This window comes from Pituophis catenifer, unplaced genomic scaffold (genome assembly GCF_029215685.1).
Source record: "Pituophis catenifer annectens isolate HBS135680 unplaced genomic scaffold, rPitCat1.0.hap2 SCAF_4, whole genome shotgun sequence".
NCBI classification, from domain to species: domain Eukaryota; kingdom Metazoa; phylum Chordata; class Lepidosauria; order Squamata; family Colubridae; genus Pituophis; species Pituophis catenifer.
Genome location: NW_027256884.1, coordinates 33,868,568 through 33,884,012, shown reverse-complemented (window position 1 = coordinate 33,884,012; position 15,445 = coordinate 33,868,568). Strand labels below are relative to the sequence as shown.

Below are 15,445 nucleotides of genomic sequence, written 5' to 3'. Positions count from 1 at the left end.
TCACAAAGCTTACTTTTTGCTGTGTTCCTTCCCTTCCACCACCACCATCCCTATGATATTAAAATTATTTTCAATGAGTTCTGAACTAATTAACAAAAATTGTGAGAAATAATTTAACTTAATATTAATAAGATTAATAATCATAAATATTTTTGCAGAAAGAAAAATGCCTTGGAGATTGTTACAGACCAAATAAAAATTCCTTCAGAACTCCTTGGGGAAAAAATAAAACGTTGACATTTATCAACAATTGTTGCTAAAAATTGGGTCTACTTTTCTCACTTTAGTGTTGTAAGTTTTTTTATCTAACCACTATGTCCAGAAAGTCCAGTTTTTGATATTTCAGATATGCGGAAAGATTATAGGCACATTTAATATGCAGTCCATTGATAATACTATTGAAGCAGGACCAAAATGTGATACTAATAAGACTAAACTATATGAATCAATGTTCTTTCTAACCTCTAAGATACAGCTCCAATATCAAGGAACCTAATTTCACATTGGTTAAAAAGTGACCTCTCTGTTTTATAATGAAAAGATATTCCAGTTCAGTATCCCAGAGACTGCATACATAACTAATATCGGCTTTCTTCAGCTTCTAATAAAAAGGGATGATAGCTCAGGAAGCAGTTAAATCAGAGGTGTCAAACTCAAGGTCTGTTGGCCAGATCCGGCCCACGGGGTCCGTTGGGCTGCCCTGGAAACAGCTCATGCTCCTCCCAAGCTCTGTTTTCACTGACAGAGGGTTGCAGGAGGCCGTTGCAGCCAAAAACAGAGCTCGGGAACCCATTTTCTCTGGCAGGGTGCTCAGGCCACCACAGGTGCCCCTGACAGTAACGTTGAGCTGGCCATGCCCACCTCAGCCCCTCAAGGTCAAGCATAACCCTGATGCGGCCCTTAATGAAATCGAGTTTGACACCCTTGAGTTAAATGGTCAAAAACATTTAAAGGCTGTGAAACTTCAGAAGCATCATTAGCCCCTGCATCATTAAACAAATAGCAAATGCTCAAGTAACTACAGGAAAAATGTGTAACACAGCTTTTTAATTCTGAAAGTTTTAAAAATGGCTTCCTTGCAGTGAAGTAATTGTGAGATATCCAGTTTGCAAAAACAAAAAACCCGACCACCAGATTTAGATGCTATTTTTATGCTGGGATTATCCCATAGTGTAAGTATTTATAGGTACATATATCAAAATCAGTTCTGCAATAATGCATTTTCCGCTAGATTGGGGAAAGCTCTCAGAAATGAAAGTAGTTGTTAAAAATCTCAATAACCACTTTATCAAGAAAAATGATTTATAATTAGATCTTTGCCTGCCATAAGAACATTTGTCATACTAATTCATTAAAGCTGACAAGCTAAGGATATTTTTTTAAAAAAACCTTTCACCTGAAATTTCTAGTAAAATCGGATTAGAAATCCAGCAATATACTTTTTAAAATAAACTGGAAAACTATTGGGAGAAGACGACTTCCTCAGTTTCATAGGTCTAATTGCAGAAATTGTTTGGAGCAAAAGAAATAGAGCAACATTAATAAATTGGTCCTATATTGAATATGGCATATTCACTTTAAAAGGGAATGAATTGTTTGTTTTTGACAAAGAATTACTACCATATAGTTAATACAAATTTTAAATGTTGATTATTAGATTTGGAGTTTATACATATTCCGATTTGTATTCCGCAAGGATTTGTTGGGCAAACAGCTAGACCCAAGGAGAAGAGTTTAAACTAGTTACTTTATTGTTTTGTTTTATTGCCTATTTCACAGGAATCTTCCCAGCCTGGTAGTTTGCCCCTGAACTAGATAAGGTTTATTGGCATTGAAAGGTCAGACCTTGCTCTCTTGTGTCTACTAATGATTCCAGACTAATCCCCACTTGACCCATTCTCCTGATTGGGACAGTTTCTCTCCCGACAGGATTTCACAGTATTGCTGTGCTTAATTTGCCATATCAGCATCTAGGTTATGAATTAGCTAATTTTCATAAATATGAACTGGATAAGTTTTATGTTACATTAATAATGCTTGTGTTCTCTGGTCAAGTCAGTGCAGTGGGAGGGATGAAGAATGTTAAATAAAAGGAGCAGAGATAATGAAGTTGCTTAGGAAAATCTATAGCACAAAGATATTTTACCTGTGTATTATTAAGGGGAATTGTATTTCTGTTTAATGGGGAAATATTCATGTAGAAAAACCTCCCTGTCATTCATTAGAATTACAAAGATGACGTGTGAGGATTGAACTCTGTTCCCTTAGAATTATTAGTAGCATATTGTGCTAAACTGAGCATAGTCTATGAGCCAGTTTGTCATGAAGTTGAAAAAAAATATGGCACTCTGTTGTGCTTTTAAGGCTCTCGGTTTCTTCTGTTCTTTTCACTAACCATCGAGGTGGCAGAGAATACATTTCAGTGAATTTGTATTTTACGTGTGGTAAATGACTTGATCACTATATTCTTTAAAATATTTTCTAACATTTTTCAGGCCTTAAAGTTTGAATGAACGGTGAAGGAACTCGTGAATGTTTCAATACATCTATTTGTTTTATGACAGACAGACTCCATGAAAGATGACAGAAGAAGTTATTGTTATAGCGAAGTGGGATTATACTGCCCAACAGGATCAAGAACTTGACATAAAAAAGAATGAACGCCTCTGGCTGCTGGATGATTCCAAGACATGGTGGAGGGTAAGAAACGCAGCCAACAAAACAGGATATGTGCCATCAAATTATGTGGAGAGAAAGAACAGCTTGAAGAAAGGCTCCTTGGTTAAAAATCTAAAAGACACATTGGGTAAGTCCTTATCTAAAATCTGAGTTAATTTTACAAATATTTTATTCAAATATTTAGCTGGAGTATCATATTAAGGTCTTGTTTTTCTTTTTTAACGAGTATAGGTATAGTTTCTGTTAATTCAGAATATAGATAGAAGAGGATTTCAATTTGCGAATAGGTTGGGGGCGGGGGGGTTGGTAGAGAAAATCAAAATCATTTTTATTCTTCCCTAATGGGAAGTGATTATTGCCTCATTGAAAGAAAATCAGAAATTGGGGCATTTGCTTTTAAATGTACTCCAAAGTTTTCTGTTATGAAGATATCCATGTTTTGTATGTTTTTATTTTATTTATCTATTTACCCTGACATTTGTAAATTGCCTTCTCCATGGATCCATTACATTTGAAACTCAAGGTAGTCATCTAATCTTTATTACTCTGAATAGGTGTTTTCGGTTCAGTGGTACCTTCTGCCCTAAAGGCTTGCCGAAAAGCAGTCTCAACGTGTTTGCTGGGAAGGGGGGTGCATCTTAACCTTGGGGGGAACAGGCTGTTCTTGAACTAGGGAGCTTCTATGGTATAGGCTTATTTCTAAATTCTTCCCATTTAACATCTTAAATGGAAGGATTCTTGTCCAGGATAAAGTGAGCAATTAGATTCTACCTGGAGCAGTTGGTCCTGAGGTAATAAAGGAACAAACCATAAAAGATTTCAGCACTATTGTGAATTGGATCTAGGCGCCAACAGGAAATCAGTGCTGCTCTTGCAGTATGTTATTGTGCTGTATTGATTCTGGCTGATCAGCAAATAGGCAGTTCCCTTTTGAACCAGGTATATGAGTAACTTGCAAGACTCCCACGGCCTAGAAAAGTGTGCAGTGCAATTAGTTCCCAGTCATGCATCCCTTAGAGAACAATGGGAATGGGAATTGTGATCAAGTAGTGCTTTATGTAGCATATTTTACACTGCTTATATATGTTAGTTGAAAAAAAACTGGAATAATCTTATAAGTTAAATTCTGTAAGTAACATTGTACTGTTAATAGAACATTATTTCTTCCATCTAGCATAACTCATGCTGTTTTCTGACATCATTTTTCTTTGTTTTCATGTCTCCTACTTCACATAATTGGCTCTTATTGATAGAATGAAATAACAGAGACAGACGAATGACAAGAGTAATTGTTTTAAGAATAATTAAGTCATACCACAGAGTAGAAACTCAACAAGCATTAGTTTCTGACTTTCCAGAGCCTCATTTTACTAAAGGCCTACATAGTCGACTATAAACAGCCTAATTTATTAGCTCTCATCCAGCTTTAATGCTTCAAATTTGGCCCTGGAGCAGGCTAGTTGGGCCTCATAGGGCAATATCTTCTTGGGGAATCAATCCTAAAACCCTGTACTACACTTAACTCTTTCTTTCTTTCTTTCTTTCTTTCTTTCTTTCTTTCTTTCTTTCTTTCTTTCTTTCTTTCTTTCTTTCTTTCTCCCCCCCTCTTTCCCTCCCTCTCTCCTTCTCTCTTTTCTTTTATCAAATTTATGGCCACCCATCTTACCACAGGCTAACTCTTATACTTAAGCAATCAATATGGCCAATCATCCCACTACTGTGATTCTAGGTGGCAAACAGAAAATTAAAAACCACAACCCAGTTGTTTAAAATAAACAGCCAAGGCTATCAACAGAAAACCTTCTTAACATCTAATACATTCAGAATTCACAATTAGTAAAAACAACCAAAAGAAACAATCAATGGAGTTTGCTTAATATCCTGGCCCAAATGCTGTGTGGAGCAATTATGTCTTTAAATCTTGAGAAAGATCACCATGTTTGAGGCTATCCGGATTTCTGGGGGGAGATGTTATTTCAGGTGGTCAGCACAGGAGCAGAAAAAGGCACAACATCATCAGTTGACATGTTTAATAGACAGGACGTCGAGCATGTCCACTAAGTCAGTTCTGATGATGTGAACAGAAATAATTGGGAGATTATAGCTACTATTAGTCTTATGTAGAGTTAAATCAGTAAGGATTGTGGTCATCTGAAGCTCGGTGTTAAAACTATCTCTATAGTGATTTGTCTCCTTCCCAGTAAGATCTGTTGGCTCAGTGGCCTTCTGTTATTGTTCTGTGGTAACAGTTTGTAATCATTCTGTGAAGACAAAGGTAGATATCAATTTTTCTTTATCACTTGCAACAGTGAATCAATTTAGTTTTGTCTATAATAATGGCCTAGCCATGGAATAGAAACATTGATTGTTCCAAAATGCTCATCAACAAATTATTGGAATCTGGTGAAAAGGTAACTGTAGATGTACAGACAAGTGTGAATTTGCATTAAACCAAAGATTTGTTTATAGTTTGTTTAAAGTATCCTGCAGATTCAAGGTTTTAGGATACATAGATAACTCAGTGTTTTAGGACTGCCAGTAAGATCTCAAACATTATGATTAATATGACCGATTGTATATCTTGTCCATTTTAAAGGGTTTCAAAGTTAAACATGAACATTAAGCCCCCTTTTTCCTGATTATTTTGTTACTAATTATCAATAATATTATGCCTTTGCTAAAGAGAATGTGAATTATCATGTTATAGGACTGAAATTCCCATGCTTTTCTTTAACCTAGTATTTGTAAATCATTCAAAGCTTATTCACATCATGCTGAACATAGATTGTAGTTTATCATTAAAAAACTGATTTAAATATATAACAACAAATTAATTAAAAGCCATAGTTTCATACTGGTGTGAGGGTTGCCACTGAATTGTACTCATAACTTTTAAATTAACTTTTTAAAAAATTTTATATAATTTGGGACCAGAATTTTCCTTGATACTTGAGATATCAGATTAGAAAACTTAGTTTTTGGAGCTTCTGAATCGTGAAAACAAAAAAATCTAGACATAGTCTAGACTAGAGTATTCATGAAGTGGCCAGTATTTTATTTTTTGCACTTGAGTTAGAATACCAAAAATTATCTCTAGGTTCAGCTTTCAATTAACAACTATTAAGTATGGTGCCAATTTTGAAATCATGAGGGCAAAAATGACAGTTGCTTCTGTAAATTGCAAATAAAAGAAATCTTTTTTTTCCGCAGAAGTTCTTTGGCAAAACCTGCTGGCCAAGATTTTACCAAAGAATAGACATAAGTTATACATGAAAGTTATTATCAGATTTTGTTACTGAACTTTGCTGTAAAATCTTTGCTTTTAAAAAAAAGAATAGCTTTTTTTGTATATTTGAACTAATATAGCTTGATAATTATTTTAATGCCTGATGTTACCAATGTCACTAGCATAAACGGCCTTGCTCTTTTCTTGCAGTTTTCCATTTGTTTGATGTGAAAGACATTATATGAGTATTGAGTGTGGCTTGCTTTTTCCTTTTCCACTTAACTTCCTGTTTATTTTAAAAGCTTGATAGAAACTGTCAGCTATTTCCTTTTGTGAGGCAATACAGCTTGTTAGCTGTATCAATGCTTTACATTTTGCCCCTCCTCATTTCACCACCAAAAGGAAACGAAACATTTGTTTAGATACTGGCTTTGTCTTCATTTTGTTATTTCTCTGAAATCTGTCCTAACATTTTTAATTATTTTCCTGAAGGCTTTGGTTTACATATATTTGTATCTGGAATTAATATGACTATTGCAGATTAAAACAATTAGCACAGTCTATGTCTTGGGAAATTGAAGTCTTAGTACTTCTGGACCTTCTTTAAGTTGAAGAAGTGGGCTACAGTCTCACTTGAGAGATTGTGCTGTAGCCCTAATATTTTTTACATCAGTTTCACTTTCATTCTTAGATTCACATTCAGATATGTGGAATTGGAAGTGGAAATAACTCAGCTGACTTGCCAGGTGTAAACCATCACTGGATATTGATGTTGAACTCAATGGTTAACTAACATAACATTGAAGCTTTGAGCTATAATTTGATCTAATGGGGTCAGTCTTGCAGTCAACCAAGTAATCAGACTTATTCAGCAGATTCCTGGCTTTTCTATTTCTTTTCTATTTTTTTCTTTTTGGAGTTCAGAAAAATTGACAGGACACAAACAATATCAGCAGTAAGGCTAAGATTCTAGATTCAGACATGATGATCATATAGTAGTTTAAATAAAGTAAGATTTGTAAACCAGCACCAAATTGCAGCTTCAGTTACAGTGTCATTTGTTGCCAAAATTAATCATGGTTTATTTCTTAGCATAGATGCACATATCATGCAGATCCTTAAAATAAAAGCCATGGTTTGATAGCATCACATGCAAATTGTACCAGTAACTGATATATCCAACAATGATTTGCAAATACAATTTTTATTTCTAACTGGCTGCACTCTCTAAGTGGCTGAAGGAGGCTAAAAGTGCTTGTCATTTTACACAACTCTAGTATCTTTTAGTGGACCTTATTCATACATTAAGCTGAAAATCATATGTATATGTACTGGTGTGAATAAATTCTTACGTTTTCTACTCCCTCCCTAAAACAAAACAAAATGAAATGAAATAGAAAAGCCTGACAATGACGGCATATCAAATCATTTTTAAAGTTAAATGACATTGGAACAATGTCTACATGCCACTGTAATAGAATTGTTTCACTTGAAATTTTAGATCTCCAAATATTTAAATACAATGTATTGTGTAAGTGCAAATGTCAAATACGTCCTGTTTCACTGGGGTTTACCATACTTCTAGAAATGACCTTAATAAAGCAACCAAAAACACTTATATTATTCATTCATTTGTATGAATGAATATTTAAATGTATTGTGTATTGGCCTTCCTACTTCAATGGGCTCTGGGCAGCATACAGAAATAGAGAAAATGGAAATAGCTCAAAACATTGAATTCAATAGACAGCCCAGATTAAAATAATATAATAGACAGCAAAAACAACAAAACAAAACAGGGTCATTGTGGGGATAGTGGAAATGCTCTAATTAGAATCATAAAATGACAAGAAATTAAGTATTCAGCATCAAATGACTGGGTACAAGAGGTACAAGAAAAGTATTAGAAACTAATTTTGTTGGGCTGAGTTGATGGCCCTGCAGCTATTGTTCAAAAATTAGGGAAATCTATTTTTAGCAGTTTTCATTTTAGCACTATTTATATAGTAATATTAGTCGTTAGTACTATATTAAGTAGTAATAAATATGCCAGTTTGGTGTAGTGATTAGGCATTGGGCTAAAAACCAGGAGATCATGAGTTCTAGTCCTGCCTTTGTCCAAAATCTGATTTTGGGCCTGTCATTCTTTCTCTCAGCCCAAGAAGGAAGTAGGAAGATGCAACCCACTTCTGTGATATTGCTAAGAAGACGGAGAAGCAGAGATTTGTCCTGGCAGCCTCCTAGAATCAAGGATAACCTGAAATTTCACACATGTACAAATTTTCCCTCTCTCCCTCCCAATTGCACCTTTTTCCTCTGAGAGCTGCTAAGGGAATAAGATTCATATAAGAATGTATCCTCCTATAGCAGTTTTTGGAGCATCTCCTCAGTTAGGATCAGTATTCTGGATCGTGTCCTCATAATATTGATGTGGTTGATTCCGAGCTGTCTGCTAATACCCATATTCTGTTTTAACCAGAAACGGTATAGTTGGAGCATTTAGGTACTTTTTGGGATTTCCATTTAGCCATACATTGGTTCTGATGTAATAGGCCAATTGTCCTTAGGTCTACAAATGTTGGGAGAGTTTTTGGTTGTGCAAATCTCTCCTTTAAAAAAAAATTGGTCAGCTCTTTGCAGGATTTGAACTGTAGCAATTTCTTAAGGCTTGCTAAAGCTACATGCTGCTTTTAACAGGTTTTGAACTGTAATCTCCAGTCACAGTCAGACTGGCAAATTTAAGTAATTGTAGCAAATGTAGTCTAGACTGACTAGAGGAAATCAGATGGTATGCTATTTATAATGGGTTATTTATGTTTGGGGCAGTCTTGGATCCCACATTGGGGAGAAGAAACACATAATTTTAAAAAATAATATACATGTTTATTCAGATTTAGTAAATATACATTTTAAAAATGATTCCTAAATGTAAATATATATACCGAAGATAGGTAAAATATTCAGTGTTCAATTAAAATGAATAATGACATTTGTGAAAACCTAATGTGGCTAATATAAAAAATAGTGTATTTTAATTTTTAAAAGTTTTTGAAACTAAATATTTTTATGAAATAATACCTATTTTTGGAAGGAATTTGTTAGTTCCTTCTTTCTAGGTCTGAGAGAGTGACTGAGCTGGTTACGTGTCAAGCTGGTTGTGTGTCAAGCATAACATTATAGGTGTCATATGGCATTCTTGTAGGAAGCCCAGAGACTTTTAACTTGGTGCTATAGAAATGTATAAATAATTAAAATGTCAATGAAAACATTATTTCATCATAAAATGATGTGATTTATATGAATAGCAATATTGTTCGGGTTTCTGCTTTTACTTTTTTCAGCTTGATAGATTCTTTCTCTTCCACTGGACTGTATGTATTAAAACTCTTAAGGAACATATAGCAATAATCAAGACATCCTTTTCATCTTTCAGAACAATGATATTTTTGGAAGATAGATGCCTGATTTAAAGCAATTCTATCCACCATCCACTAACATAGCTGTCAAGACTTTCTAAGCAGCTGTTGATTTTCTCCATGAAATCTTGTTTTATTCCTTCTCCCTCTCCACCCCCCCCCCCACACACACTACCCTGCCAACTGAGACTAATGGTATGAAAACGGTTTTCTCTTAAACAGCATCATTTCATTTCCTGTTTAATTTTAGTTCTGAAAGTAATATACAAACTTTGGACGTGTGTATATGTATATCTGGGAAGTGTTTTTATTTTGTTCTCAGATTTCAACAAATCTGCTCATCATTACAATATTGTGCTATCAAGCACATCAAACTGAAAACATCTCCATCTTCATTTTCTTTCCTGAAATATAAAAAGCTTTAGCTAGACGTTGACTGGTACTGTCATGCCTTTGGATAGTCGATTTCAATTATTTGCCCTTTCAGCAATATATTACATTACGAGTACATTGGCATCTTTAATCAAACTTTTTCTCCACTGGATTAGGCTAAGCAAAGTATACCAGGGCTTTTTTTGGAGGCCGTCTTCTAAAAACTAGTGAAAGCTGTCAGGACAAAAAAACTGTTGCCATGTATTTAAATCTATATATTGCTGCAACTTTTGTGTTTGTTTGACTGTAACTTTTAATTAGCAAAACAGTGCATCATAGGGCAAGAGTTTTTGAATGAACATACCACAAATGGATTAACTTGCAGCATGCATTCAAAATCCAGGACCCATGGCTCCTGCAGGTTTGAAATCTGGCAAAGTTGTGGCATTTCAGTGCTTTCATGGTCATTTGCAGTTGCTTCCGATTCCACTGAGTTTTTGCCTTTTTGGGGTCCTTCTGTTTATCTGTTTAGGTAAGGAAATAATCTTTGAAATGATAGTCCAACAGGTCATGGGTTTAAAATTAAACATCATTCATATGTTTACTTTCCTGGCATGTTATTTAATACATTCTCCCTTTTATCACATTGAAATAATATTATTTGATGTCAATGTAGGGAGTTGTCTGAGGGCTTCATTTAAAGCTTTTGTGAAATAATAGAAACATTAACTTTTTTTCTAAAGGTACAAAAATGCTGTTTTGCTTAGCAACTACATTCTCTTGTAATCCTTTCTATAATTTCAGAGAATAAGCTTAATTCCGTATATGTGTATAGATGCATGGTCTTAATCCTCAAACAAAGGGAGCCAAACCAGACTTTATACATTGTAATGTAAAAAGCAGAGCTTTTGACTATAATTTCCAATGCTGTTGAAAAGTCCCATGCTGTTCCTATGTAGATATCTACAATTTTTATATAAGATGTAATAGTTTTGTTTGTAGCTGTATCACATGTACACATTAGTAAAATGAACAATTAAAACCTAATATTAAAAATTGTAGCATTAAAAGTATCAGCATAATGCAGATTCAGTTGAGCAGTAGGGAAAAAAATACACAATACATTTTTAAAAGCTGAGGGAAGTAAATCTGTCATTGAACCAGCCACTTTGAAAGAGGCCGTCAGTGTACACCCTTGCTCAAGCAGATGTCACTAAAATTGTTGTTTTAAAAAGCTATAGCTCTTTTTAAGGAAATATTGTTGAGAATATGATCAGCAGACCGCTACAGGAAATCTGAGTGAAACGGAGTATCTGGATATCTGTCAGTCAAGATTCAGATAAGAGTATGGCTAGAAACCACATATGTTAGACAATCTTTGACAACATCAGGATAGAAAGTTACTTCTAGTCTTACTTCATGCCTTGCCAGACTTCAGTACCATGGTATCCATCTTGGCCTGCTGGGAGCAATGTACCATGTTTCGATGGTTCCCCTTTTCTAGTATCTGGTTTTATTCAGTTGTGGTAGGAGGGAGTGGTTAAGCCTTAGATTTGTTTGATACAGAGATCTGTCCAATCCCCCCCGCTGTTTAACATCTATCCCAAGCCACTGTGTCATATCATCTGTAGGCAGTGTGTGAGGTCATCAGTATAACTCGTAACTGAATAGGAGGTGTAGTGCCCCAATACTCAAAGATTAATGAGGAAAAATAAAGTCATACTGAATGTTAGTGAGAGAAACATTCTCTGTGGCTGTGGATTCGAAGGCCACCTAAATCTAAAATCAATTTTATTTTTAAGTATGAACAAGGAAAGTTGTGTTGCCTGAAACGGAGCTGACTCATAATTTAGACCCTCCTAGATTCATGGCTGTACTTGAACAGCAAATAGAGGCAATGGATAGAAAGAGTTTTGCGCAGTTACACCAGCTGTGGCAGTACACTTTTGTCATCTCATGGCTGAACTGCTATAATTTGCTTTATCTGGGGCTGGTCTTGAAGATCACCCAGTTGGTGCAATGTGTTATGGGTATACCTAGATTTGCTCATGTAAACCACCACTGTGGGTGCTTAATTGACTGCCAGGCACAATTAAAAATGTAACTTGTCACATGGTGTCAGCCACACTGGGTGGACCAGATTAGAAAAGCAACTCTACAATTGTATTTTATTTAGACTGACTATAATAATTATAGTTTGATCGTGCTTTACATCTCCTGCTTATAATCCAATGAATCAGGGGCTCATTTGCCTCAGCTGCTTCCAAATATTACCTCCCTTCCCAAGACTTAAGAAATGTTTAGTATTTTTTACCTATGTAGGATTTTTGCCAAGGTCATCTACATTACACTCTACACATGAATATATTTGAGACCACCTGCTCTGACCTGAGTTTATACATTCACTAGGAGTTAGGACTTGCTAAGGGTTCCTTCTACTAAATTATTGCAATTACAGACACTTCATTGCTGAATTTTTCTCAGTGTTGCCTACCTGTGAGCCAGCTTCCCATGATATCTGGCCTGCTTCTTCCTCACCGAGCATTCAAAGAGCTTAGTGGCATGATTTTTTTAAAATATTTATTTTGTTTGATGCAAGTTACTCAGAACCATTTGGAGAAGAGCAGCATTCAAGCTTAAGCATGTTAGTACATAAATAGATTAACATGATAATAAAGAAGATGCCAGGCAAAGGTTTTCTGGTTAGAGTATCTACAGTTAGCCTTATTACCGAAAAAGGACACGCTCTGCTAAATGCAATTATTAAAAGAAACCAATTAAGGCAAATCTTGCTTCACTCCTACTTTGGCATAAACTGACAAAACTGGATCACAAAGTAGCCAAAATTAGAAACTTGATCTTCAATGTAACAGAGGGTTTCCCGCATCCCACCCCACCCCTTTAAAGCAAGGTTTCTCAACCTTGGCAACTTTAATGTATGTGGACTTCCCTAGAATTCCCCTGCCAGCAGCTTTAAAGCTTTTAAAAAAACAATTCAGGATACTTAATTGTTGCATTTTCTCATGCACACCTGCTCAAAGCTTGATATCCTTTGAAAAAACTCTGTAACCTAGAGGCAACCCAAAGAAGTAAAATGAAGTACAAGATACCAGGAGAGGCATTCTAATAACCATATTTGTTAAATTGTTTTTTAAAAAACACATCTCAACTATTTGTATGGGAAGTTATGATCTTGTTTTGACGAAATAATAAGCACACCAGTGACACATGCACACACACTATTACTAAAATAGCAGAGATTAATAGGAAGGCTGCTACTGTTTCTACTTTTTTTTTACCTGAAGAGCTTACGGTTTTAAATGCTGTAATGAGGTGATTTATCAGTATTTATAGATGGCAAACACATGCAAAAGCTTAGTGAAGTCTGGCTTTTTATATTATTTTGCTACACACTTAGTAATTAGAAAATAGCCCATAAATCACAGCAATAGATATGGTCAAAATACAATGAATGAAAAGTTCAGATTTATTCTAATGTTCTTCATGTAAATTGCAATAGATTACATTTCTATTTTTGGCTCAGTCATCCCCTCAGAGAGGAGGTTCATAGTAGAGGGGGTTTGGGGGTTTAAGCAGGGTATCTGACTCTTGAATCCTGGCTTATTTCATATACCATTGTCTTGCTGCATTTACCTGTTCCTAATCTGATTAAACATTTTTATTCTTTTGAATAAATAAGAAATGTAGCCCATGTTCGCATACATCCTATGGATTAGCTGTTATTTAAGATTTACTTCTATTTTTAATTGCACTAGATTATTGATGCCAGATAAGTGTTTTCTAAGTATTTGGAAATCTCATCTTCCACGCAGATGGAAAATGATTTAATCATCACAGTAGAATAAGGAACTAACATGTCCTGAACCTTAGACTTGTGTTTTTGCAATTTCTCAGTAGTAAAATATTTAGAGTTAACATCTCTAGTTTTTGTATTCACTACATAGATGCACAACTATTATTTAGAGACAGAGAGTGGAACTTTTCAGGATAGCCCAGTCACGGTCAGTTTGTCCTGGAGCTTTCTATTTTGGAAAGAGTAGAAGTACTGTTTTCCTGTAATTGTATCACTCTGTATAATAGCTATGCTAGGAAAGTATTCCATTGAATATTAAGTACAGAAAACTGGAAAATTTAGAATATATCATATTGGAAATCATTGAATTATTCCTTACTAAGGGGGGGGTGTTTCCTGAATTTTGCAATCATATCAGTACAATCATATTTTTCCTTTTGTTGCAACAACTTCCATTTTGTCTCACAGGCTTCTCTTGGTGAAATTTAGGAAAATGATGTCAGAACAAGTAGTCCTCAATTAACAACGGTAATTGGAAATGGAATGCCAACACTAAGCAACACTGTCATAGAATGCAACGTCACACCAGTTGAGCCACAGAAATCCTGCCACTTCTAGTTGCAGTGGTTAAGCAAATCATTGCAGGTTATTAAGTGAGGATGTCATGTTGTCCCCATTTGTGATTTCGTGCCAGCTTCCCCACTGACCTTTCTTATAGGAAGCCAGCAACACAGATTACAAATGGCAATCGCGTGATTATAGGGATGCTGTGACTCTTGTAAACCCAAGGACCAGTTGTAAGAACTGCTCATTTAGCACCATCTAAATTTGAGCCATCACTGTATGAGTAGTTATTAAACAAAGAACTACCTGTTATGCACTGTAAATGAGCATTTGGCATTTTGATGTGTAATTAAGAAATAACATAATTGAATCAAATAGATATGTGAGGGCACACTGTTTAAGGAAGGATTTGTTTTTAAAAAAGACATCAGTACTGCAGTGTTATAAATGTATATGTGTATGTATTTTTCTTGAACATTTTGTGAGTTGCCTTGCATAAACAAATTACTTACTTCTTTTATGCTAGACAGATTATCCTATGTGTTCTCTTAAAGTTGAAGGTAAAAATATAAAGTTGAGATTCAAACAACTGATCATTATAGTTAAAACAGCATGTGTTAATTTCAGAGAGGTGACACATTTATTTATTTATTTATTTATTTATTTATTTATTTATTTATTTATTTATTTATTTATTTATTTAGCCATCCATCTCACTGCAAAGCAACTCTTTATATATATATGTCAACTCAAGATGGCAGACATACCTAATACTCTTGCTAATTGCTAATACTCAAAGTTACAATGGGTTGGACTTCCTTAAACCAGGCTGTTCAGAGATTGAAATACTTCTGAAATGATTGAAATGCCTGATTTTGACCTTGAAATGAGCAGTGTTGTAGGATTGAGAAGTAAGGATTTCTTTGATGTGCTAAATAATCATATTAAATCTTTATATAAATGGGACATAATTAACATAAATGATACAAATTGTATTCCTGTTCCTGCACCAGATCATTTAATCATAGTAGTAATTATTTTTAAAAAGTTGCCCATTCTGTAGTTCTCATGGCTTGTTTACACATTGCCAAGTTGAACAAGTTCAATATTTTTGTCAAAATTGATCTTCTGAAAAAGATATTGGGAACTGTACAATATCTGTAGTACCAAGAGCCTTGGTACTACAGTGGTTTAAAGCACCCTGTTATTAACACAGCTGCCTGCAATTTACTGCTGGTTCGAATCTCTCCAAGGCTCAAGGTTGACTCAGCCTTCCATCCTTTCTAAGGTAGGTTAAATGAGGACCCAGTTTGTGGGGGCAATAAGCTGACTTTGTATAAAATATACAAAAGTATGAAGGCTATTGCTGAGCAC

At 35.0% G+C, this 15,445-nt stretch overlaps 1 protein-coding gene across 3 annotated transcripts in view; it reads left to right on the top strand.

Moving 5' to 3' along the window:
• NCK2 (NCK adaptor protein 2) overlaps positions 1-15,445 on the top strand; it is a 77,053-nt gene that overhangs the window by 47,988 nt on the left and 13,620 nt on the right. For all 3 annotated transcript variants that reach the window (XM_070942930.1, XM_070942928.1, XM_070942929.1), the window contains exon 2: positions 2,565-2,806. In XM_070942930.1, coding sequence (XP_070799031.1) covers positions 2,581-2,806 — 226 coding nt within the window. In that variant the 5' untranslated portion in view covers positions 2,565-2,580. The remainder of the gene's footprint in view (positions 1-2,564; positions 2,807-15,445) is intronic.